The sequence below is a fragment of the Mesitornis unicolor genome, unplaced genomic scaffold (genome assembly GCF_000695765.1).
Source record: "Mesitornis unicolor isolate BGI_N332 unplaced genomic scaffold, ASM69576v1 scaffold31329, whole genome shotgun sequence".
Lineage (NCBI taxonomy): Eukaryota > Metazoa > Chordata > Aves > Mesitornithiformes > Mesitornithidae > Mesitornis > Mesitornis unicolor.
Genome location: NW_010209829.1, coordinates 1 through 26,950, shown reverse-complemented (window position 1 = coordinate 26,950; position 26,950 = coordinate 1). Strand labels below are relative to the sequence as shown.

The 26,950-nt window shown below is 38.9% G+C and overlaps 1 protein-coding gene across 2 annotated transcripts; it reads left to right on the top strand.

Moving 5' to 3' along the window:
- The first annotated feature begins 1,013 nt into the window (after positions 1-1,013).
- Positions 1,014-23,328, top strand: ACBD5 (acyl-CoA binding domain containing 5). Of its 2 annotated transcripts, none has more exons than XM_010192989.1 (10): positions 1,014-1,147; positions 2,655-2,727; positions 6,461-6,572; positions 17,797-17,934; positions 18,682-18,882; positions 19,582-19,688; positions 20,307-20,583; positions 21,090-21,289; positions 22,882-22,932; positions 23,202-23,328. In XM_010192989.1, the coding sequence occupies exons 1-10, from the start codon at positions 1,014-1,016 to the stop codon at positions 23,313-23,315; spliced, it is 1,407 nt and encodes a 468-aa protein (XP_010191291.1). In that variant the 3' UTR covers positions 23,316-23,328. The 2 variants fall into 2 exon arrangements, with proteins under 2 accessions (XP_010191291.1, XP_010191292.1); XM_010192990.1 differs by having other exon boundaries at positions 1,032-1,147; positions 22,882-22,926; positions 23,202-23,315.
- Positions 23,329-26,950: the final 3,622 nt, after the last annotated feature.

Genomic DNA, 26,950 nt, shown 5'->3' with positions numbered 1-26,950 from the left:
CAGCGGCTGGAGAAGCGCTTGAAAAACCTCGGTTTTAGTGCTGGTGTCTGTCTCTCTTGAAGAAACGCCAGTTTGAGGGCTTCTAAGCCGAAGGCAGAAGCAACTTGGGCAGGCACTGTGCTGGGAACGCCGGGGAGGGGCCTCTGCCTCCCTGACATCCCGAAGCTGGTTTGACGGCATCGGAGATGTTACCATGAGGTCCCTCTGCTGAGTTAACAGAAAACCAAAACAAAAATAATCAGAATTTATTTTTATGAGAACAGTTTTTAAAAGTTGGTTATTATATGCATCATTAATCCTGGTGGAAGTAAAGCTAGGTTTGTTAAGATACTGAGATAAATGTCACTGTAAACGTCTAATGACTAGAATGGAACCTCAAAGTATTTGATCCAATGGATTGGTTATGAATCTTCCTGCCAGCTGTTACAGTTTCGTTTTTATGTTTCCTAACTCTACAAAAGTGTGTTCCACAAGGAAGAGAAGAAAAACAGGAGAAACAGTAAAACTGTTATTGAAAGTGCTGTCAAATACCCAGAGTAAAGAAAAACACTGTGCAAGTCTGTGTTTTGCATTTGTTTTGTGTTTTGCTTTGTTGTTGGTGTTTAATTCTGGAATCTTTAAATAAGTTACTGTTTGTAACAGTAAAGTGACATGCAAGATACTTTGTTTTCTGGGAGCTGAACCTGTTCCTTTAAACTAAATGAAATTATGCTTCTTTATGTTACTTATTAATTTTATTTTTTTAAATTCTGGTTGTGGAGTCTGACACACTTTACCACTTAGAAGTGGTAAAGGTTATAGTCCCTTAAACTCAATATGAAACTTGCTGTTTGTAAAGTAAATATTGACGGTAGTGCTGGCTCATGGTAGATGAAGTGAAGATGTTCTGTGTTGACTTAAATTGTACTGCTGTGAATCAGGCTGTAATGAAAGTCAGGCTATTTTCTCACAGAAATACTAAGCTTGTAAAACACTTATTAATATTCTTGATTACAATGTAATTGTATTTTAAAATGCTTTTACTAGGTTCATTCCAGCCAACGAATGAAATGATGCTCAAGTTCTATAGCTTTTATAAGCAAGCAACCCAAGGACCCTGTAACATTCCACGACCTGGATTTTGGGATCCAATTGGTAGATATAAATGGTAACTTTTAATGAGTTGTTGTTGGGGTTTTTTTGTGGGTTTTTTGTTTGTATGTTTTAGTGGGGTTTTTTTTGTGCTTGGAGTAGAGATGTTTAGAAGAGTGGCACTTGTAGAAAGAGTTAAGTGAGTTTTTCTCCTTTAGAAAAAGATCATTCACAAGCTTTGGTGCTTGAATTTGTTTTCTGTCTTGCTTTTCCAACTTTCTAGCTCAGATAATGTGTAACTTCTCAGAGTTGCAGGTGAAAGTGTTCCCTTGGGTTCTGCAGGTGGGCAGGTTTTTCTTGGGCAGGCACTGCTTTGATATCTCTGCAGTGTTTGTAGAATGAAGTTGTAGGTGCTCTGCAGGATGAGTGGTGTGGATGAGTGTCTGGAATTCTTCCCTCCCAAGTTTTCATGTATGATGTGAGCCTGAAGTAAACAAGTGCTTGTTGACAGCCATTGATACAGCTTCAGGCTCGTTGGGAGAGGTCTGGTTTCTGTGTCTTTCTGGTTTGTCTGCTTAGTGGCAGGGCTTTTCACTATCTGTATTTTTTTTGTGCTGGGAGGGCTTCTGGTTCACCAGATTGCTAAGATCTGTTTGAAAAGCCATATGAATGCTTTGCTTATTACATTTTAATAATGGTTTGCCCTGAGGAACAGTTCTTACTGCTTTTTTTATGGTCATGGTGGTCTTGGGATCTGTGAAGTGATTTTTTGTGAATTTTCTTTTCCTTCTCCCCCCTCCTGAGCAATGTGGGTACCTTTGCAGAGGACTAGGGCAGCAAGCCTCCACCCACTTGGTTGTTTGTAGCTGAAATGTGAGCCACCAACCTTGGGGTTTTACTGTAAGTGGGACAAACTCTGGCAAGAGGATTGGACAGTGTCAAATCAAGTGCAAGGCTGAGTAAGGAAATGTATTATTCCAATCTGTGTTCTCAGAGATACTTTAAGCAATACTGCTAAATTTGATTGGAGTTTTTTATCTTGCAGAGTTGGAGAAGGGGACATATTTTTTTTAGGTTGTAAGTAGCTGCCATGGGCACTGGTTAAACTGCCTGACTACTAGACCGATGTGTTTTTCCCCAAATGCTAAACTGGAAAAGGACTGATTTTTCTTGCAGTCTGTTCTGACTTGCTGACAACTGTTTGTAAATGCTAGATGAACTGTCTGCGCCTGCTCTTTTTGTGCAGCAGAAGGTCCTAAAAAAATCAACCTAATCAAAAGGGAAATGCGCATGTCTCGTTTCTGGGCATGTTAACGACTTGCCGTGTACAAGTTCATAGCTGGTCAGTGAGGAACTCTTCGGTCCCCAGGCTGTTCAGTTTGTTGCTGCTTTGTTGTACCACTGATTATCCTAGCAAATTAAATATTTTTACTTAAAAAAAGAAAAAGAATTGTGAATTGTTGTTGCATTTTATTTGTATCAGAGACGCTTTGGGTGTTACGTAACTGACCTACTTAAGGCTAGCCTGAAAAAATCCAACAGGCCTTGAAGGTAGTGAAGATGCATGTGGCTTTCTTTCCTAGGGATGCCTGGAGTGCCTTGGGAAACATGTCCAAAGAAGAAGCCATGATAGCCTATGTTGAAGAAATGAAAAAGGTAAGTTTACTAATGAGTGGAAGGTATCTTCTAGAACAAATGTTCCAGAAGTAAATTAAGGAGTGTGAGGAGGTTCTTGCTAACTGCTGCTGTCAAACCTCCAAATGAGTTATTCCCTATGTGAACTGTTACATTTCAGTACTCTGCCGTTTGGCCTGTGGGGAGAAGAAAATTACGTAATTCATTCCAAAGGTTTAGAATTTGGGTTGTTTTCAGAGAAATGTGAGAGCTCTAGTTGATACGAAGCTTAGATGATAGAGCTAAAGAAAGTGAAGTATTGAAATCAAGGTAAAGGTGGCAGTGGGGAAAAAACATTGGAACTTAAAGTACAACAAAAGAAAAGCTGATATACAGCAAATTGCCCTAGTTCTCACAGTTCAGGGAGGTAAGTGATCCTCATATTGGAAAGGAAAAAAACAACAACCCTCTAGAAAGACTTCAGAAGGAAGAGTCTCACTCTCATGACTGGAGATAAAAGTATAATCAAATATGTGAACTTAACCATCTTTGATTTTGCAAGAAGAACTCAAGAACCTGATTTTTCTGCAACTATCATTAAAATATTCCTTTTATATTATGGTTGCAGTCAAACAGAATTGAGTAATTTGATCTGTCTTTTTTGGAATAGATGTGTAACTTGTAAACAGTCATAGTTACTAGATGAAGCAGGAAGAGCAGCATTGACTAGAGCAAACATTCAGATTAAAGTTTCATGTCTCTTTTTTAACTAGCCCTTTTCATTGCAGTCACTTCACCAAAGCTCTTCTGAGTGGCCTTTCAAGTTTAAAGATCAGCTATTGTCAATCCAGATAAAAGTAAAATTGTAGTCTATTACTGTAATGAGGTTAGCATCAAGCAGAGAAAATTTAAGTTCTACTCTGAATACACTTGCTTTTCTCCTAGGCCACTTTCTTGACATTGAACTCTTAACATATTTAATGATTGATACAACAAAATCTACTAGGCAAGGAGCTGCAGTATGACTACTGTTCTTTTTCTTTGATTTTGGTAATTTATTTCCTGTTGGTATTACTGTAGCTGCTTTTTAAAATGAAGAATACACAACTCCAGAAAAGACTCCAAATATCATTCATTTGGTTAAAATGCCACTAAATTTTAATAGTTTCTTTTGAATGTCTACCATGAGATTTAGTGCTTTTCAAATCGTAGATTCAAAATGTGTTAATACTTCAGTAGAGTACCGTATTTTTTTTTCTCTGCAGTAGTTGATTTGGTCACGACACTAAAACTAAGTGAAACTGCAATGTTTGTTCTAAAAAAACACAGTAAGTCTCCTGTGAGGAAGTCTATTTACCTTGACCCTAATGGAGCACAAATGTTCTGCCTCTGTACAGGTGACATATAGAGATTAGAGAGCAAATGACTTCTTGCCTCACTCAGCTTTGCAGCTGGGGAATCTGTTTACCCTGCTTTGGTGCTGTTTCAGCTCTCGCATTTGCAATACTAGCTTCAGCTTTTCCAACTGAAGTGACTCTACTTGAAATGTCAATGAAAGTGCATTTCAAATGGATCCACTGGGTTGTTCTGTCAGCCCATACTGTACTAATCCTCGTGGTGTTACTGTGGGCATTCTGCTGTTGCTGCATAAGTACCCGTGTCTAAGAGGGCAAAACCCCACCTGAATACTGATCGCACAGACTGTGTTTAAGGGTGTATAAGATCTCCATATTCCCTCCCTGCCCTTGGGGCATGTCCCTAGCAATTGCATGGTGTGTTTGGGCTATGCATGCATGAGATGACCCTGTCACAAGATACTTTTATTGTAAACTTGTTTGGTGGTGGTTTTTCCCTTCATGTGGTAGCCTTGAAAATAACAACTGTTGAGGTATGTGTCTGGGTGAGGTTTTGAGATGCTGGTGGGAGATGACCTAGCATGTCTTAGTCTTAGCTAAGATGAATCTTAGCACAGGTGGATTTTGTTTAAGGCTAATTTATCTTCCAGCTAGTATTTCTAAAATTTTATATTGCAATACTGTTTAAACTAATCTATTTACACTTCAGATATATTGTTTTGTTATATATTAGAAATTAGTGATATTTTAGAATAAAAAAGTAGTAACACTATGTGGTGCTTCTAATTTAAAACAAGAGTCTTAATATATTAATTGTCTGACGTCCGAAGAATACAGTATTTCAGGATACATAGTAACTTATTTTACACCATCAAGTTATAAAATTGCATATATAGCCACTAGGCATAATATGTAAGCAGTGGAATTTTTTTTGTGGAAGTATTTGTTCTGTTCTTGCTCACCTAAAAGTTAGCAGTTACAAAACTTACTTTAACAGAAACTGTACAGTAAGATTCTAAGAATTGCTCCAAGTTGCAGAGAGTATGTTGAGGTCTGTTTAGAATAGATGAAGAGCAGTTATGTGCAGCCGTCGTAGAAATGCATGTGTGAAACAGTTTACAGTGCAGACTATAGAAGTAAATACATAGCAAATACAAGTGTTATTCTAGAGCAGGTTTCTTGTTTCAATGCTATTGACGTTAAAAAAAGTCACACAACTGTCCTATCTCTGGTTCATATCCAGCTCTGTATGTGAGCACTGAGCATTTCTCTCTAACAAATATGGAATGAATGATATACACTGAATAGATCAGAGAAGTGGCAATGAAACTGCAGTTTGATAGGTTTTTCTTTTGATATCCGTGATTGGTTTGCAAGTGTTGACTTGTTACCTGCAAGTTTGCCTGGAGCTCCTGCTTTGTGAAGTAACGCTGGAGCTTTTGCTTCTGCTGCTTGGTGATGTGCTTGGCGCTTTTGAGCGGCAGCTTGTACCTCCATCTGTTGCTTTCTTGGTGCTCTTCTGGAGGAGGAGGTGTACTGTAGCTGTTAGTTTGCTTCTACTTGAGTCTTTTCCTGTACCTGTTGCCTTCCCTAGAAAAGGGAGATGACCTAAAAAAGTAGAGGATGAAAGAGTAACAAAGCTATCGGCCAAAAGCTTGGTTGAAAGGACTTAGAATAGCATGGGACAATAATATTGTATGCTTTTAAATTAATATTCAATTAGTGAATCTCTTCCGTTTCATCTATTTTAGATTTAATATTTTGCATTCCTATCAGATGATCAAAGGCATTAGTTTTGTAATTTTAAATGATTAAATTTTTATCAAAGGAAGAGCTCCAAATGACTTCAAGAGCATAATTTGGTTCTTGTTTGCTCTGCTAAGTTTGTCTTTACACTGTCCCAGTTTTACTGTATTCTGTCCATTTTGTTTGGGTTTAGATGGACCCCATAGGGCACTTTTGGTCTGCACCTTACATTCCACTGAAGGTGGGTTTGACAAATATGAAGAATCCCCTAAGAAAAATAAGTCTTTCAGTTTCATTTGATCTGTGGGAAGACTTGTCTATTAAATAAATTGCATAAGATGACAGATCTGTTGAACTTTGTGTTGGTTTAGTTTGAAATTGCTGAAATAATGGATTCCAAGGTCTACTACTATAGTGCTGAGGCCGTCCTTTAGTGGTGGCAAATGCATTCGCTCTCCCATCTTCTGTTCACATAAATATTTAATACAGCCAGTTAAGATTCTTGCTTAGTAAATTAGGTTTGTTTTAATTTAATAAAAAAATCAGAATATGTGAAGCGACTTAGTGAAATGTTACCGAGTCTTACAATGACTAGCAGTTTCAAAAATAGGTTGAAATGAATGAATTACTGAAATGCTGTTTCATAAGATGCTTCATATTTTGAACTTGTGCAGATTCTTGAGAGTATGCCAATGACGGACAAAGTTGAAGAATTGCTACAAGTAATAGGCCCGTTCTATGAAATAGTAGAAGATAAAAAGAACAGAGGATCTGACCTAACCTCAGGTTCGGACAAGTAACTTCCTTTGTACTACTAATAACAACTCTTGAGCTTGTTTTCTATAAATGATTTTAAAGCTAAATGTTGCATCTTTCTGTTCATTCTTTTTATCATATGGCAGTTCGAATGGAGAAAGTCTCTAAGTATTTGGAAGGTAGGAATAATAAATTATGTGTAAGCCCATCTTTTCCATTGTTTTGGTGCTGTAGTAACTTCCTGCTAACACTTGTGACTTCTGGGCTTGCCACCTCATTAGGCTGGATCTTGTTTTATTCTGTTTTTTGAGATACAAAACAAAGTTAGACCGAGGAAGCTGCATTTTTAGTCCTTGTCTATAGGCTTTTTCAGGTGCTGAAGGAAGCCTCTTCCTGAAAAAAGGAGAGTATTTAAAACAAACAAGTCCCCCAACCAAATGTAGTTTCTGACTTTCTATTAATAAAAGGAACAACTATTTGAAATGTGGGCTGCTATGTTGTGATGTAGCTGTGGATTACCAAGATGCATGCAGAGCTGGTAATCCAGCTGTGTCATCTGATTGTGGATTTGTAAAAATTTATTTCCAATCAAAATCCATGCTTTTAAAATAATGGTTTCTCTGATACGTATAAAGTCCAAGATGGTTTTGTGAAACTTTCAAGTTAAGTTTTCTGTGGCTCAAGTTCATGAAGGGAGTATGTGTTTTAACATTTTAAATCTGAGAAGTGGCAAACCTAGTGGTGTCATAGCTGCATAGAACCGAGCGTGGTGATTTTTATTTAGCAATACCATTGTGGGAATGCTTTGATAATAACAGTTATTATGTTACAGGTTATGTGTTCATGAGGTCGTCATATATGGCTTACAGTTGTTTAAGTCTGGCTTAAAATTACAGTTAAGTTTTGTCCTGTTGCATTTCTTTTTTTGAAACAGTTTTTAAAACAAAGAAACAAAACAACATTGCAGAAATGAATTGGTTTAATGTGTTTAAGAAGTAGGAGTCAGCTGGTTAAGTTGCCTTTTATGTGTGACTTTTTTTTTCTCCCCACCTTAAAGGAGCATAGTTTTGATTCTAGTTTTGGTATCAAGTCTCAGAGAAACAGAAGTAGTTTTTAATTGGTTTTGAGGAAAGGTAGTGGTGGATGTTTTTAAATGGCCATTTTGAAAGCTGTGTGACTTTTTTTTTTCCTAGACTAAAATTGTGTATGCTTCATGTCTGGGATTTAATGAGCTTCCCTGACAGCTGAATTGATGGGCAAGACTGTAAGAGTATCAGTAGATTTGGGTCAGTGATCTGTGTAATAAGGATTTACTTGGACTTTGTGTTTATGACACAGTTCCAAAAGCTACTCCTTAAAAAGTGACTTTTTTTAGGTAAACAGTCACAGTAGTTAAACTATACCTGTTTCAGTAACAAATGTAGTACACTTGTTTTTTAAAGAGGCAGCTTAAACATAAGCCAGTGTACGGAAAACAGAATAGCAGATTTCAGCTTTGTCTCGTTCTGTCAGTGTTGCAGTAGATCTGGTGATATGTCATCACTTTTACAGTTAAAAGCTGCATCATCGAACTATGCTGCAATGAATTAAGATAGACTTTTCACAAAGTCTGTTGTATGTTATAAATTTACCGTTGGATTTAAGACTGAAACCCTTTCTTTAGTGCTCTTACCACTTCCCTGATTAAAAGTGAAGCTGGAAATAATCACCGTTGTTTAAGGTACAGATCTCAAAATATTTCACAGTGGAACCACGAGTGCCTCCAGTCTTGCGGATATATGCTAAAGATTACAGCCAATCTGCCCAAGTCTGTTTGAGATGGGGTAGACACTGGTGACAGTACTGTTAAACATTGACACATGGTTATGTTTTCATTGTGCCAGTTCCTCCAGGCCTGTTTCTTCCCTTGCCTTTAAGCCCCTGCTTTCTCTGTAGCTTCTGTTGTGGAAGGTGTTTTTTCACGTGCAGGCATTTGGTATGTTCTAGAAACTTCCCTTGACTCTTACTCCCCCCATCTTCTGGCCCATTCTGTTTTGGGTTTGTCCCATGCTTCCATCTGATTTTAATCTGCATGAAGGTGTCACAGAATCACACCGAAATGGGTACATGCACACAAATAATGAACTCAAACAAGCTTTTAATCTGCAACTTAAATTAAGCAGACAAAACTTTATTCACCAAAACAATATTCCACTGACATTCAACAAATACAGGTTCGATATGCTGGTTGGGAATATTACTAGACACAGCTGAGTTAAGAATTCTTAAGTTTTAGGCCAAACGATCCAAAATGTGCACTCACTCACCAAAACGGGAGGGCTCTCAATCTTGAGAAGTTACCTTAAGTGGCATCCCAACTCAAGGGGAGAGTCCCCGGCTGCAGACCCGCTGCTCCGAGGAGGACTGACTCCAATGAGTCCTCTGACAGGGCCCCATTTATACCCTGGTCCAATCTGATCTGTGGTCAATACATGGTCGTTTCAGCCCCCTACTGGCTGAGGACCCCAACTTTCCTGCCTTTGACCCCCATGGTGTGGAGCAGACATGAGCTGTGAGGGGGGAGGCAGTCCTGGTGCCACCAGGGCCAGAAACTTTAGCACTGTCTTTGTTGGGTCTTTCTCTGGTCTTTGGTAGGGTGGGTGCATCTGCCACAGAAGGTCGTTATCTAATTGTTTAAGAATTACGTGCTATTTCCTCAAAATCTGCAGTATTCTTGAATTAATCCAAGAGATTGTCTGGAAGCTTAGTGTATATCAGCTGTGGCTGGTGTATCATCTCTAGCAGATAAGCCTCAACAAAAAAGTGTAGCCTTTTAAAAATTTCTACTCCTTGTGGTTTCATTGAAAATGTTAAATACAAACCATGGAAATACTGTCTTCCTGAATCAATAGAGCTTGTGGCTCTCCTTAATAAAGAACACCAAAGCATGACATGCCAGCATTAAAATGACTTGTAACATCTACTAGGTATCTAGGTCAAACTTGCTGGGTACATGGATTGCAAATATCCAGACTTGGATGTGTTGGTAAAGAAAGGAAAATTAAGAATTGCCTCCAGTAGGCTGAGCAAATCTGAGAGGTATTTCAAAAGCATGGAAACTAGGTAGTGTTTTGAAAGCTCATCCTGCAGCTGTGAGTTGGAAAATTCAGTCAGTAGTCTCTTTGACAGGAGTTACCTCATTATAGAGAGAATTATTGACAAATTATTTTCAGGTACATAAAATACTAGACATTGAAGAAGAAAGTGGGCTCTTGGCTGTCAATGCATGGAAGAGAATAGGTAACTGCTGCAGTATTACAGGAGGACCCTTTTGTTTGCAGCTGCTGGAATAGTAGAGGGAGTACTGTCAGGTAAGGTGGGGGGTGCTTTAGAAGAGCAACCTCTTAACTTTTTGCACTTGCTAATAAATGCACAAGAAATCTGATGTCCAAGCCAATGCTAAAAAGACGAAGAAGCTTCAAAATACCATTGCTCAGTGAATTTGAGCTTTTCAGAATGGCAATCAAGCTTCCTTGTTATGTTACACCTGAAGAAGCCAAAAGTGTGCTAGAATTGGCACTCTTCTGATCTGTTACTGAGTGAAAAATATCAAGAGTTTCAGAGCCAACTCATCCTTCCAAATGCTTCCTTGAGAATATTTGTTGTTCTTTTTTCCCCTGAATGTAAGTAAATCCAAAGTGGGGCATGAAAATCCCTACCTGACAGGCCTGCACGAAGTTATCTCAACTAAGCAAAGTATCTGGAAATTGTTCACAAGTTCTTCAGCAGAATTTTCCTATGTACTTTTTCTGCTGTGTGACAACACATTTCACCTGTTTTAAAGTCCTACTAAATAAAGATGACCTTTTGCCTTTATGCTGAGTAGTAGTACTCTTTGTAAGCCTTTGTGAAGACTGAATGTTGCCTCCAGTAATGACAAGTTGCTCACGGTAGAGACTGTGGAAAGTTTCAGCGTTATAATACTCCTAAACTTTGTCATCCTAATGAGTGTTTATCTCCTGAAAACTTTGCTCCTGGCTGTATTGCAGTGGCACCAGATGAAACCCTGTTGAATCAAGGTGACTGGTATTGCTGCATACGATGGATTTCAACAGTGCCAGTTGCGGTGTAGCGTGTTTGTGCTGGGAGCCTGTACAGGCCACTGCTTCAGCAGCAGCTGGTGAGCATGGCAGAAGCTGGCCTGGCTCACAGGCAGATGAGGCTATTTAACAGTTTGCTCAGTGTCTTCCTGCGCTGGGTGTGGGAGCTAGGTTTAAGAGATACTACTCGCTGAGGGCTGCATGCTTTTAGAACAAGCAAATACATGTAAACACTTCTATTTCAAAGGCAGCGGTTAGCACAGGACATAGGTAAACTTGGAGGGGAAGACTGCACTTGGAAAAAGTGAGTCTGTTCTTAATTATTACTTTTCAGTTAGAAATACTTCTTCTTCCTCTTAAAATGCAATATATCTTCCAATTGTGCTTCTGTAGATTGCATATGATTAGTTTGTATCTTCAAATAGTTTTATTTTCTCAAAGAGCTTCTCATGTTGTTTTCAACATCTTTGCTTTGTAATGGAGCATTTGGTGGCGTGTTCTTCCTTCTTGTGTGTGGGCCTCTTCTGTGAAACACTGTTTGCTTCATAAGCTCACTTCTTCATTTCTGTTTGACTTCAAATATACTTGCTATATATACTAAAAATGTTTCTTCCTTTTCCTTCCTCTTTTCCTCACTAGGATTTTTAAGGAACTCAATGGCTATGACTCTTCTTAATGCTTTCTAAGAAGAGGAAACAGGCAAAATCCCCATTATTGAAATTGCTGTGCTTTAGTAGGATATATTGAGTGGGTGGAGGTGCGTTAAGGCAGGGCAAGCATGGGGCAGGAGGAGCGTGTGGGTGGCTGAGAGTGGCTTTTAAAATTGTAATTTAAACTTTTTCTCATCTTCTAGTTTCCTATGATAATCGCTGTAATCAAGGTTACAGATTATATTCAGGGAGGCTAGTGTGAAACTTATTATACAAATACTGTTGTTAATATCTCAGTAGTTTAATAATTCAAAGGCATCTAGAACATTCTCTGCAGCATTTGCTGTGGGATGGGATTATTATTATGAGATTACGGGCTGGGCCAGCAAGTGCCAAAGTCAGTGGAGAGCCTCAGTGAGATGTGAATCAGTGTCTCAAAAAGCTGTGACTTGCCCTGTTTTGAAACATATCTGCTTCAGACTTTCCAGCTCAAATGTGAACCTGCTTTGTGATTGGACTTCAAACTGATGGTTTTATGCCAGCGCTGTCTAACAATGTTGGAAATTAGGGCAGAGCATCAGTATAGCTCAAGCTTGAGGATATCAACAGCTCCTCTCATACAGAATAGTAGAGAATAAATCACCACAGGGTGAGCAGCAGAGTATCCAAGTGTGAAAATGTAAGTATAAAAATTGTTTCTATCAAAGTAGAGAGAGCTAAGAGAGGCTTTCTTCCATGAAAAGAAGAGCCTGTCTATATTCTTTTTCATGCTGGATTGAGTCAACAGTAACAGTTTTTCTGTCTAATTGGTCATTGGATACAGACTCCCCCCCCTCCCTCCAGCCAGACAATAGTTCCCTGCAAAAGGGAAATAAGTTGTCAAAAGCTCATCAGGTTCTGAGAATGTAGCAGATGCGTGCACTTGCTATAAAATGTTGGTGTCTATCACTTAAAAGGTCTCACTTGTAGTTAAGATCTTGTGACGAGAGAACCGAAATCCAGATTTCTCACAGTTCTGGTCTACAGAGAAAAGTTACAAAGAAGTAGAAGACAGAGGTATGGGAAGCTGAGAAAGAGCAGATATAGTCATATATTGATTGCTCTCACAAAATGCCCAGTGGGCATGGGCTAGTGTTTCATGTGTGACTTTGTTAGAGCAACTGTAATTACTTAAATCATAGCCTCCTAAGATGTATGGAAAAGTCATCTCTGTTATCTGTAAGGCTATGTTTAATACAGGTATTGTAAAAGGCTGTTCAACTGGTAGGCTTGGAGTAGGTGGCAGTAGAATATAATCTTATTTCCTGTTTGATGGTTTTTTTTTTCTTGTATAGGGCAAACCAATTTTTGATTCAGGCCTACAGTATTGCAGACCAGAGTTTCTGGACTATATGTGACTTAACAATATGGTTTTCTGTTGCTTTCAAGCATAATTCAGTTTTCTTTATGGGGTTCTGAGTTCACTGTGTTGATGTTTTGTATTTTCTGGGCCAAAACTCAAGAGTGTAATATACCTCTCTACTTGCCACACAAAGTAGAAGTTCCAAATGTTGACTGTATCTCTTCCACAGGGAAGAGAGCTTAGCAAGTCCTGCTCATCCTCCTGGAGGGAAGTAGTACCAGACATGGGGACATCCTGAATCCTGGAATGATCTTACTATTCTTGCAAGTTACTATAAATGTCTAAGAAGCAGCTATTTTTCCTGTTCATTCTGACATGTGGTTGGCTAAGGTGTTGACAGTAAATTGGCAAAGCCTGGGTACGTGGTCTCGGTGCACAGGCACCATGTAACTGAGCAGAGTGTGCTTGGTGTCCCTGTGCTCTGGATGTCTGGTGGAACTGCCTGCTGGGGCTGGGAATGTCCGTGGGCAGCTGCTGCCCTGTCACTACCTCCCAGGCACGTTGTCTCTAGAGGCAGAAGGCTCAGGGGTGACAGGGAAGAGGGAAATGTGTCCAAGTCAACCCAAAAACTTGGTAACTTTTCAGAATAGTTTCCATATAGACAAATTCAAGAGAACAGGTACCAGTGATATGGATGGAGATTAGAAACTCCATAGATTTTGAAGTGAGAAGTGTAAAGGTCTGGGATGACTAGTCAGTAATCTTAAACACCATACTTGCAAGTTAATGTAAATGTCTAAGAAACTGCTATTGTCTGTGTTCATTCTTACCCACAAAGTATTGTTTTGATGTTTATAAATGGTAAATAAAGACATGAATTTTTATTAATTTGGTTTTTTTAATACAGTGGCATCTCCAAGTGTAACAGCTTGAAAAGTACATAAGCAGAGGGGTGAATGCTGACAGAACCAGGCTGTAGTCTTTTGGAGTATATTAAAAGAAAAATAAAAAGGAGAGGCTTCTTTTTCTTTGTTATAGTAAAGTTCAGGAAGACTGAACACCAAAAAAGGGAAACTATAGAGAAAGATCTGGCTGCCACGATCTGTGTGCTTAGGGAGTACTTTTTTTCAGAGGACTTATACTTAATGCACTTAAAATTAGAAATCATAAAACAGTGGTAGTTAAAGTGAGGAAATTTCTATTTTTCTGCCTCTATTTTTGACAGACCCTTCTAAAATCCCTTTATTTGTGACTGTAGCTCATTTGAGTACCGTAGAACAGATGTTACAGAGCAGGCTGGGCCCTTGGAAATTTGCTTTGTAGTGTGCTGTATTAAAAAGAATGGAAGGAAATGAGGGTATAGAAGTTTTTGTTCCTCTAGTTGAAGAACTTATTGCTCCCAGATGCTTGCATGTACCATTCCTTTCTCACTGCAATCACCCCTTGCAGTGAACTCCTTGCAGTATTGGGATACATCTGTTTCAAAAAGGAGGTGGAGGTTTGTTAACGAAGTGTATTGGATATCGCAGAATGTGGGTGCATAAACTTGGAAGCGAAGCAGGGAGCCTGCTTGGATCAGTAACAAGCATGAAATATCAGGTTATGATGGCAAGAAAATAATTCTGTTTACCTGATTATCAGAACAATTTTGTATAGCTTGTAGTTCTCTCTGAGACTGAAAAATCTCGACAGAGCTTGAGTCTACTTAAATGTAGGAGAGAAAAAAAAAATCCCTGTATCAGGTGATGATAAGTGTAGGTCGTGGAAGTAATCTTGTAGAGGCTAAGATTTTGTTCCTGTTGAGCAGATAGTAAAGTTATGGTATTACAAAAGCAGATAATTTTTATTAAATGCTGAGGGTATACACAGCTAGTTACACTTCTGTGATGTGTTTCACCTGCTGTTGTAGACAGTTTCCTGATCACAGGTATTTGCAAGGAATGAAAGAGGTTTTAGGACTTGTGTGAGTATACGGTGTTATGCTGAGCCAACCATCAGTACAGCTCCAGCAGTGCGTGTTGGTTCTGTATAGGAGGTATGTGCCTGTTCAGAAGACCAAAAATACAAGGCATTTGAGAAAAACTTGCTAGTCTAGGTTTTCTTTGTAAAATGACCCTCAAGCTGGGGTGGATCCACAGAGGCATTTAAGCTCCTAACAATCTGGGTAACAAAAATTGCTTGGAATATGTGGGGAGATAGAAATCAAATACCTATTTTTGAAAAACTTGGCCCTGTTATACAGGTCATTAAGAAGCATTATAGTGCTGACTTTAAATATATTTAGAATTGCTCTTAGGAAATCTTCAAATAGAGCTAACGCAAGAAAATAAACACCTACTGAAAGCTTTTAGAGAGGCTGTGTGTCTGTTCTTCATATCCTTTTCACCTTCCCTTTTCCTTTTGTTAAATCTTTTGTTTGTGTGTTGGTACCTGACTCCTACTATATAGCACTGAGAAAAAAAATCCAGGCTTTTATAGTAGAATATAACTCCTTATATGGCAACAGAACAGTACAGCCTTGATTTGGAAAACTCTGTCACAAATCAGTTTGGTGGTGCAGGCAGTGAGGTGAAAATAATAAACCCAGAGGGAAGTCTATAGTATCTAAATGAGGACAACAGAAAAAGCTACTAACATTTTGCCTGCAGTTAAAGTGGGTAAATGGAAAGCACAAAGTAGATAAGGTTTTAAAAGCTTCCTTGACTCTTGGCATTCATATTAAAAGACATGTACCTCAGGAAGTAGCCATTAACCTACCAACAGGGACTGTAGAAGTCACTACTAGTGGGATCTGTTTAGTCAGAAACTCTTATCGCCCTCAGTATTAGTCATCATTGCTGGTTTCTTAGCAGATACTCAGAGTAACAAGGAGGACTGCAGCAAACTGGTTTTACTGCATAGTATAAGCAATTGGGGATGGAGCTGGTGAAGATAGCAGTGTAAGGATTCTGAGGAAAAGTACACAATTATGCATGGTATTTCAAGTGGCCAAAACTGCACAATGCTGTGTGCTCCAGTCCGCATCAAAGCGGTGCCTCTTCATGGTCGTCAGGAGCACTGTTGCTAAGAATGACTTTGTGAAAGAAGTACGATCCCGAGTGACTTCAGTTACTCAGGTGTCCCATGGTGTGGTACCCTGAATCCCTTACTGTTGATACTTCCTCTCAGTTCCACCTCTTCGTTTAATATACAAGATGTGTCACTTAGAAATTTCCCCAAACAAGTAACCTCCTTATTGAAATTAAGCAAAGAGAGAACGTGCTTGGGTGTTCAAAGACCTCACCTTCAAAAAAAAAAAAAAATCTTAAGAAAACAGCATAGGGTGTAGCTGGGACTCTTTACAGTATCTTTGGTAGGGTGAGTAGGTTTACAGTTTTAATTTGCCTTCCTTCACATCCCAGTGTTCCTCCCCATCTCGTTTTTCCTGTTTACTCCCACGATGGGGTAGGACACATGAATTGTGTCCCAACCCTGTTTTTGTTCCAAAGGGAAGGGTGATCCCTGCCGTGCCGTGCCAAGGGAGCTGTGCCTGTGTTCATGCACATGCTCTAAGAACTTGACTGCTACCTTATCTTTCTCATGCTGCTGCTTCTCAGAGAAGCCTCTTGAGAACTGGGTTTCTCAATAAATGAAACATGCTTACGAGAAAAACTGGGAATGTTTTGGGTTTTTTCTTTTGTAGAACAAATTTCCTTGCAAATAAGAAGTGTTTTTCAGTGAGGAGAAAGTGAACATGTGATTGCTTATATTCTTGTAGTCTACAAGACAGACAATAGCTTTCCAGTTCTCTTTTTACAGTAAAGCAGCTTTTTTTTTCCCCTTAATCTTCAGGTAAAAGTTGGATTAAATAAATCCAAAACAGTGATGCAGGGTGCCCACAGAAATCTTACCTTGCAGTAAAATTAAGGTGAAGATGATTATTAACATACTCATTATTTCTATGCTTCTAAAAAGTTAAATTATTTTGTGCTTTTTTTTTTTTTAGCACCATGAATAAGCTTTGAAACTAGAGGAGTGTGGGAAGGCTTTTCATTGCAGGATTAAAGCAGAAATCCCTTAGCTCTAAATTACCGTGCAGCAAAAAAAGTAGTGGAGCTGCTTTGGCAACTCCAGTATAATTGGATATTATTTTCTGTTTAACATTAAGCCTAAATGTAAGAATTAATCTTTCAAAATTCTGACAAAGAAATGTAGAAATTATGCAAATAGAATGCTCTGGTGACAATTAAAACAGACAGAATTCAGCCTTGGAGTCAACAAGTAACCTGTGACAGTGTCTTGCAGAAACTGTCCCCTCTTTGTACCTCAATCAGTCTGTCCTAACATAGGAGGCTTAAATGGTCATCAGGATGTATTTAACTATCTTTTACAGGAAGTGGTCCCCTAAATTCTCCATATTTTTAAAGAATCTTTATCTTGCAGTTCTTTATATGGTCACAGTAAATTGTCCGTGGTCCTCGGAGTGATCAAAGATGTGGAAACCAAGGATTTAGCAGTTACTTTGTTTATTTCAATATTTGTTTTTACTATATTTATGTAATTAGACATGCAAACAAATGCTTGGTGTATTTCTTCATCATCTTTTTGACTGAAATTAGAGAATTTATTTCTATATGCCCTTTGCTAGATAAATATCTATATAAACTTGAGTCTTCTTATATTTTACATCTGCTTAAATTGCTACAGGAGAAGATGCATTGGATATTGTATTTACCTTATTCAGAACGCTGTTTCTCACATAATTTAATAGGATGTTTCAAAACTTACCTTTCAATTGAGAGCAGTTTTGAAGTATTTTAGACCTAAAGGGAACTTCTATAAAAATGCTAACTTCTGGATTTAAAAGAACATGGCCACATTGGTCCTAGGTAAAATGTTACTGCAGCTATGCCATAAATATGGGTAATAGTCTGAGTCTCAAAGGGGCCTGGCGACTCTTTCCAGTAGCTTCCTCAGCATCACTGAAAATCTCTTCCCCAGTAGTCAGGCACTCTGTAGTGAGCTTTAACAGAGAAACATTAAACCAGTTAGGGAAGAGCTTACAGAAATAAAGCTGGCATTGTTTGATACATCTTCTAATATGGAAATACTTTTGTGGAACTATGACTGATAGTTTGAGGGGAGGAGGGTTGCATGTTTGTTTCTTTTAAAATATATCATCCTTACTCTGAATTTTTTCTTAGACCTTAGTAATGTCATGAGTTCCACTCCAAATATAAAGGCTGTGAATGGAAAAGCTGAAAGTAGTGATAGTGGAGCAGAATCAGAGGAAGAAGGGCTGCGTGAAGAGGAGGAAAAAGAACTGCAGCTAAATGGAAAGGGTAAGTGTTCTGTACTTGGACTGTTGTGTCTTCCAAAGTTGTCCTTAACTACCAAAGTGGCAGAAAATCCCGAGGGATCATGAATGCTGTACCTCTTCAGGAGAATTAGATGCAGATACATGTGGATGCGCCTGTGAAGACTGGTAGCATCTTGGCCTGCATTGTAAGATTTAGAACTAGTATGGCATAGCTCACAAATTCGGCTAGAAAGTTCTGTTGGTAGGGTAGCTAAAAGTCTCTGCTGTTTTGTTTTTTGTTTCTAGTGCTGTTTGTAAGAGTTCTGAATGGCTACATGGGCTGTAGCAGTAGAATTGAAAATCACCTTTTTGGTCTTCAGAGAAAATAAAACAGAACTTTCAGTGAGATTCGTTTAGGGGGTCCATAAGGAGTTTTGAGAAATACCAGCATCAAGTGAAACCAATTGAAATTACATATTTAGAATTCTATAAAGGTTTTTTCCCCCAAGGACATTAGGATAATTACTTAATTTGTCAGAGACACCTACTTTGCATTTGCTTACTTATGTTTTAAATATCACCTGCTCTTTATGCAAATTAGATTTTATATTTGCACTTTTTAAAAGAACAGAACAATCCCTGTGAGTGTGAATCTAGGAGCACTTATATATTTTGTACTGCAGATACATTATACTTACAGCCCATTAGAAATTTAGCTACTTGAAGAAATAAGTTTTGAGCTATTAGGTGCATAAGTTTCTGTTGGCAAGGTTTTCTTGTTCTTTTACAGACTATAAGACTGTGAAACCAGACTCAGCAGCTGCTAAGGATTTGGGAAGTATTGTTACTAATGGCTGTTGCAAGGACAGCTTTATCTCAGATATGCAGAATGACGTCCAGACCAAATCTGCCCTGAATGGCTTCAACCCAGAGGAAGAAATCAAGAAAATGGAGCCATGCGTAGAAGTAGCTAATAACAGTGCCCACCAAGGTATTGTCCTTGCAAGACCATGTTTTCATTTGCACATTTTCTTTGAAAATACTTCTTTTCTTGAAAGCTTAATCCTGGAATTCAGAGACTGGCAATGGTCTTTCAGTTGTAGAAACTTGAAGAAAGAATACTCAAAAAAAAAAGAAATCAAATTTAATGCCAGTTTAAAATAAGGCTTTCTTTTAGGATCTTCTACAGAAAGATGAATTAAGAGACAGAGTGGCACAAAACCACAGAAATACAATTGTTTTCTTCTAAAATCATTATACTACCTATGCAAATACTATTTGCCTTTGAAAGACAATTCGTAGTGAAATGAAAATCTCTAGTATCTTTTTTGTCATTCTCTAAGGCTGAATGTATTATAAATGCCAGTTTTTTGCGACTGATGTCTAAATATATAGTTGTAAAACAAAAAGATACCTTTAGGCAAAACTGCTTTGTACTGAGCTTAGGAAAGTAAAATTATCAAATTATAATGCAGAAATGCCAATATGAGGAATAGTTTTCCTATTAGTGAAATTTTTATATAACTCCTATATTAATAGAAACTCTTCAGAATCTAACTTTAGGATGACAGGTGTAGGTAAAAGGGGCATGAGTTGAAAGTCACCTAGATATTTTAACTCATTGCTTTACCCTTTGCCAAGGTTGAATCACATTTACAAAGCTTGTGTGTGTATCCCCTTTCCATACCAGGTGCAAATGAAGAGAACACTGAAGAGGTCTCCACAACTCAGCACTTAACCAGTGATTCAGACAGTGAAGTTTATTGTGACTCTATGGAGCAACTTGCACTAGAAGAGGTAGGGGCTTAGTTAGGCTAGGTGTAGTTTGAAACTGGTATGCTTGTTTGTAAATAAGTTCTATCTGTCAGGTGAACCTGCACATGCAAAGGGGAATGAAGTAACTCATGCATACCTGGGTGAATACCAGAATTGGGAAAATTTTTTCTTTGCATGAGAAAAACTCTAGTTTTGAACAAAACAACATTGTTGTCTGTGTAAATAAATATGCAAGTAGAACTACAGATGGATAGCTTCAAACTAGAAGTTCATTTCAATAATGAAATACAGCTTTTTAGTGGAAAAGATGTAGCAAACACTAAAAAAAGGGAACTTTTTCAGATCTTAATATTCTATTTTAGTGATTACTGAGTATTACTGTATGTTGGAAATGTCTAAAGTAATTCCAAATGGTATCACTGTTTTGAGAATATTTGCCTCAAATGAATGTCTAAACTTTTCAGTCTGAAAAGGACATTTAGAACAATAGTAAGCACATTCTGCAGGAAAACAACTACTCCTGTTCAATGAAAAGTCTTAGCTCTAGGCAAACTGTTTTCTTGAAGTGAAAGTAGAGATGATGCTTGTTTAACTGTCACATTTTACAGAATTTAATTACTTGCTAATGTTAATTTGTAGCCCTTGGAGATCATCACATCAGCTAAAGGATCTTTAAAGCATTCATCCCATTTCTTGGATGTAGATCACAGTCTTCTGTTAGAAAATACGGATTATCCAAGGCATGCTTGCGTGACTTATGGGAATCTCCAGCCTGGAAATACTGTAGAGGGAGCAGCTCAAGAACAAGGCGAAGTCAAGTGTGGAGGAGAAGATGGCAAAGCCAGTAATGGGGGCCCTCACAAGGAGAAGAAAGGTGGAGAAAAAGCAGATTTCTACAGTGTCAGGAGAGGGAGAGGTACTGTGCATGCAGCTTTTGTTTTCCATACTCTCCTGACTGCCGTAAGTTTCTGGTGCCTGAGAAGCACTTGTGAACATTGTCCAGCAAGATAGTCATGCTGTATAGCGCTTCTGTCCTTCACAACAAAAATAGATAACAAAATCCTAATTACAGTGAGTCGCAATCAGTTTTGCATTCAGAGTATTTATTTAATTCATAATAAGTATTACAGTAGGATTTTCTTTGCTATGGAGATCTTGAATAGGCATTTTGGCTTCTTCTGTTTTGGCTTACCTTAAACTCCAGCTGCCGTTTATGGCACCTGTCTTTTTAGAAATGTAATCTTCAAAACCTGTCTATGCATGATAAGAGTTTCTTTACAAATTACATATTTATTTTTAAATGAATGTGTTTTTATACCTTTATTTGAAACCATGGAACGTCTTGGAAAGGTATCAGTGATGCATTGTTTCAGTAGAGTTGGTAGCCCATTCTGTGTTTTATGTTTTTTTCCTTCAACACAGGGCATAGACTTCAGCCTCTGGGAGATGGTTCACAGGGTGGACAGATGGGTAGTGGAGGGGATGGAGAGCGCTGGGGATCGGACAGAGGACCCAGAGGTAGCCTCAATGAGCAGATTGCAGTAGTGCTGATGCGGTTGCAGGAAGACATGCAGAATGTCCTTCAGAGGTTGCATATGCTGGAGGCGGTTGCTGCATCACAGGTATTATTCATTGAAGTTATTTGATTACTTATTATTAAATTTCCTTGGATATTTTTATGCTTTTTAAGATTAAAATTTCAGACAGCATTTTCTTAAAGCTGTAAAGACATTTCAGTTCTATTCTGTAGTTTATTCCAACTTAAAATTTCTTATGGGTATCTGCTCTCAGGAGCACAATTCAGAACTCTAATACGTGTGAGCAAAATAATGCATTTTGATGTAGAAATTAACTATATATTCTTTTTCTGATTTCTGATCGGGCTAATTTTAGCCATAGTTATTGATACACGTTACAGAGTTGCTACATAGAGATTCAGTAGTTAAGGTTAGTAATACATGATCCTAGATAATTTCTTCATCATTAGTTCTCAAAGCATTTTCAAAGGAAGTGAGAAATTATCTTAATCTTCCAGATTGGTGAATGTTTGCAGGCAGAACTTCTGATCCCATTTTTCAGTTGGCAGAAGACTGATTCTTCGTAGCATCCTTTCCCCACAAAGAAAGCCAGCCTTCTTGGAATCTCACGTCATGTATACAAGATAGACAAAAGAAGTCTTAAGCAAGTGCAGATATTTACTGATGTAGTGTTTCTTTTTCCTTCTGTTTCAGTGGAAATACTGTTTATTTGGGAGAATAGAATATGCCGTTAATATAGTTAAACCAGCATCCTAAAAACGTTTGGTTTTGTTTTACTTGCTGATATATTTTGATCTACCTGAGAATGAGAGAGCTGTACAAGCGCTATCCTATGGGATGCACATACTCCAAATCTAAGGCAACCAAGGAAAAGGATTTATTAAAACCACAATTTTTGCTCCGTCACAGCTATTCAAGAATCTGATGTGTGGATACCGATTGATTTTCTTTTTTGCCTGAGCAAATAAGAAATAGTAAAAGTTTCTTCTCCAGCAGTTCATGCTGTGCTTGCTACCCTTACCTAGAGAGAAACAGAAGCTTCTGTTTCACACTTAGATAAATTAAGAAAGACCTAGAAAACTGACTGCCTTGTGTTTTGTGGAAGCACCACAATAACATATAGGAAAAGTCTTGAAAAGCGTCTGGTAATTCTCATTTTCTGGATTGCCTGGAAGACTTGGAAGAGAACATTCTGTTTCCTTTGTGCTCTTAGACATTCCTGTAGCTATAGCTCAGGGCACACTAAAACAGTGCTTTTTGCCTTTGTATGGACTAGTGTTGACAAACGCTTAATCATGTGAATTTAGCTGCTGGCATTTCTACTCTGGATGCAACTGCAGGAACTGGACTGGAGGTTGAGAACGTTGCAGTGACAAGTTGGGCAGGGGGACCTTGAAAAACTGTGAAGAGGTCCAGTAAATTACACTGATTCATTTTTAACACACTGAGATGTGATAAAAATGCTATAAAGAGTAACGGAAACCTGAGAGGTAAGTTAGAAACTAAGTGGTGAAAGCGAGGTTGCATGGGGGTGGTTGTGTTCCTTAAGCTGTCATATGTACAGATTGCAAAGCCTTCACAAGATGAAAAACTTCATATTCTCATTTTGTGAAACAGAAAAATTTTAATTGCAGTTTCATTTTTTTATACTTACCAGCCTTTGTTTGTATTTAAAGGCAAAATCTGCAACACTACAGTCAAATTATGAGCCCGCCTCCTCTGTGAAGGTAAAAGAATGGTTTTTTCTATTTGTAAAAAGCAGTGTTAATGAGAAGAAAAATTGGGTACTTTATATCTAGCTCTTAGTATGTGCTTTTCGTATGGTGTATGTGTTTTTCCCTTGAATAGGAGATTAAAAAAAAATCTATCTGAAGGAGTTATTTGATACGTTACATATTTTCTGCTTTGATACTGTAGCAACTGAGAAGAGTAAATGTGGTATTCAATATGTACACACAGATTGCTGACTAGATTTTTTTTTTTCTGTTTTCCTTAGAAACCATCATGGTGGCCCTTTGAAATTTCTCCTGGTGTTTTAGCTTTTGCTATTGTATGGCCATTTATTGCCCAGTGGCTGGTACACGTCTATCTTCAAAGAAAGCGAAGGTAAAGACGTGCACTCAATAGGGCATATATACTGTATTTCATGTGTTTAAACCAATATGTAGTATATTGTGTTACTTATGCATGAAGGCAGTATTTTATGTCCTAATAAGACTGCAAGGGTATGCTTTCAATAAGGCTTTGACAGTGTATCTGAAATACCAGGTCAGTATCAAAATGGGGAGCTTGATAATAATTTTCTTGATTAATCCCATTTCCTTGAGTTTTTTGTTTCAAGACTTGTCTTGCTTAATTTGCCATTTTATGTATCAGTGACTCAGCTCAAGTTACCAAGCTAAGGCAGATTGTACAGTAGAGTCCTTGGTATAGTTATAGGAAGGTGTGTGTTTTAGTCCCAGAAACGCAAGCCAACTGCACAAGAAGAAATTCTGGAAGCTGATAGGAGTGCCTTTTGTTAGCTGGGAATTCTAGGAAGAGACATACTTAGTTTTCTTTGCCTTGAAAGTTTCTCAGCATAAGAAAGCATTGGTTAATTTGACTGTCTGTATGGTATGCTTTACATGCAGTTTGATGCAGAGTCATGTCAGTGAGCATACATGGGTGGTGGAGGCTTGGTAGCTTGGTGATGCTTGTCCATTCTTTGACTCTCTTACTCCCAATATCTTTCTGAGCCATTTTCACTGCTTCTGGACTTCTTAGTTTTCCCTTGTCTTGTGAAATTCTTTTCCTGTCAGACTTTGGAGAAGCCCATCTGTCACCTATTTAACATTTACTAGCACCTTATGACAATATTTCTGTAATGTCTGTTTTGACTTCCTTCAGCGGAAGGGACCGTTGTACCTTTTCTCATCTTACCTTTTCTCAGCTGTCTCATCATCACAAGAAGTGAATGATCTCTTGTTGATACCAAGTTGCTCCAACCTCACACCTACTTTGTTAGCTGAGTATGCTCTTCAGTTTTTTTCCTCTCTGCCTGCACTCTGCAGAGAGTCTGCATATGTGTAGGTCTTACTAGAATTAGCTTAAATTGTTCTAGCTTTTTAATGTTCCAAAGTTTTCTTGCTATAGTTTTCTCTCATCTGGTAAATCACAGGAACACAGAGTGGTTGAGGTTAGAAGACACCTCTGAAGGTCATCTGGTCCATCCCCCCTGCACAAGCAGGAAAATGTAGAGCCAGTTGCCCAGGATCATGTCCAGATTACTTTGGAATATCTCCAAAGAGGGAAACTCCACACCCTCTCTGGGCCACCTGTGCCAGTGCTCATCTGTCCTCAAAGGAGAGATGCTCCACTCTCCATCATCTTCATGGCCCTTTGTTGGACTTTCTTTACTATGTCCATGTCTCTCCAGCACCCAGAACTGGACACAGCACACCAGGTGTAGCCTCTGCAGTGCTGAACAGTGGGGAAGGATGACCTCCCTGGACCTGCTGGGAGGGATAATGAGGCCTGTGATGCCATCGGCCTTCTCTGCTGCAAGGGCACCTTGCTGCCTCATGGTTAACTTGGGGTCTACCAGGACCTTCAGGCCCTTTTCTACCAAGCTACTTCCCAGCTGGGCAGGCACCAGCACGTACTGGTGGCTGGGGTTGTTCCTCCCCAGGTGCTGGACTTTGCAGTTCCCCTTGTTGTACTTCATGAGGTTCCTGCCAGCCCATTTTTCCATCGTGTCGAGGTCTCTCTGGATGGCAGCTGAGGGTGCACTCTGCCCCATCATCCAGGTTATTAATAAAGATGTTAAATAGGGCTGGACCCAGGAACCTAGGCTTACACCGCTAATTACTGGCTTCCAGCTAGCCTCGTGTCACTGATCTCCACACTCTGGGCCCAGCCCCTGATATTATAAACACCACGGTGCCCGCAGAGGCTTCACGTCTGCCAGGGAGTTCCCCCAGCTCAGAGATTTCATTAGCAGCATCGGTGTTACTTGCACCATCTGATGGAGACACAGATTTGACTACTAAGGCTTTTAGGCAGTTATACACGTTTTCCTTATTTTCTGCACTGGTAAATGGAGATTTCCATTTCATCAGCAAAGACAAAGGTTTTTAAAAGCAACGCAATTTTTTTAGTATCTTATGTGAAGCTCCTATGAACTTTAGTGTTGTTTAGCCAGTAACTCTCGAATGGCCATGTTCTCTCTCTCTGTTCATGTAAAACTCTTTTGATCACCTGTTCTGACACCTGTAGCACCCACAATCAATTCACAGGTTCAGTCAGAAATCAGTTTATAGAGAAGTGCCCTTTCCAGAAATTTTTGTAATATATTGTTCTGATGATTCAGAGCTTAAATGAAAAAACAAATGGTACATTATTTTTTAGTCTGGATTTGTCTAGCTTCAGCTTTCATCCATTGGATTTTCCTGGGTCTTTATCTACTTGATAAAGCGCCCATAACTTGTTTTCCATGGGTACTTTGTTGCTATCACCAGTTCATATCTTTATCTCTTCCTTAAACAAAACAGATGGAGCAACTGGAATCTCATTTCACAGTTGTTTCCCAATCTTAGGATGGTTTTGCCATTTTTTTTCCCCTGAACGGTCTACAGTTTATCAAGATTTTTTGAGCTCTGGACACCAGGATTTGTACCACAGTCTGCGAACAGTAATACCAGTATCTCTGCAAGACATGGAGGTGTAGTATAGTCCCAGATAGCCCTTGTTTTGTTTGCTCGTTCATGGATTGTATGAGGACGAGATGAACTTCAAGAACAGAAACAACTACAGAAAATTCTGTGGTATTCAGCTTTCCTTTGTTTCTGGAGAAGTCTGCCCATAGCCAGAATGTAAAGACTCTCTGCTTCTGCACCACCTTTTTGTCTGCAGTTCCATCTTCTTTAGCAATGGGTTGGAAGCCGATCAAGTGCACTCAGAGAAAATGGCATTGCAAAACAAGTCATTCTCTGTTGTCCCATTGCCAGTTTCTGCTAATGCTCTCTTAAGGTGTGTAAGCTTTTAGGCAACAGCTGTGTGCGGTGCCTGTATTGACCATATCTGTGTACTTTTGGGTTTAAAATACACAAACGGTCCTGGAGTGGAAACCAGGAGTCTGTGTTACTGTGAGGTTTTCTTGTCAGGAAGCTGTGGTTCCTGAACTCTTCTACACAGTGGAGCAAATCCCATGAAGTGGTGGTGGGGAGCCCTTCTGTAGCCAACAGCTTTGTGTTTGGCTCATGTCCCTGGGAAGCGGTGGCTTGGCTCCCTCTCAGCACTCCCTTGTATGACATTCTGGCTGGTTTAGGGCTTCTGATCCTCTTAACTCGTCTCATTCCTCATAGGGAACTGAATGTTGAAAATCTGGGTACTCATATTGGAGCCTTCATTGAAGAAAGCTTGAAAACCTGAATGTTAAGGGCTCTAAAACCAGATCATAGAGAGAGAGATTTTTAGTATTAACTGAGAGTTGTTTAGGTCCAGCTCACAATTTTAGAGCAGTCTGATTTTTCTGGAGGCACTGGAAAACCAGCTCCTAAGTGTTGCTCTGCTGAGTCAGCAAACCACTGACTGCTCTGTGGAGTTTCATCTGCAGTTCAGAATTGTCAGTGATATTTTGTTCTCCTCGCTATAAGTTGTGCCAGGTCTGTAAACTTGCAGATTGTTTTGTAACTTGAGGGCAAATTTTCAGGTATCTTGAAGCAATGTTGAATGGTAATCTCTGAGAGATGGTCTACTGGCCATCAG

Bases quoted from the DNA above. Each gene is read 5' to 3' on its own strand.
- ACBD5 (XM_010192989.1), top strand. From the start codon at position 1,014: ATGCTTTTACTAGGTTCATTCCAGCCAACGAATGAAATGATGCTCAAG. The intron at 1,148-2,654 runs GTAACTTTTAAT...TTTCTTTCCTAG, and splicing joins CCAATTGGTAGATATAAATG to GGATGCCTGGAGTGCCTTGG. The intron at 17,935-18,681 runs GTAAGTGTTCTG...GTTCTTTTACAG, and splicing joins ACTGCAGCTAAATGGAAAGG to ACTATAAGACTGTGAAACCA.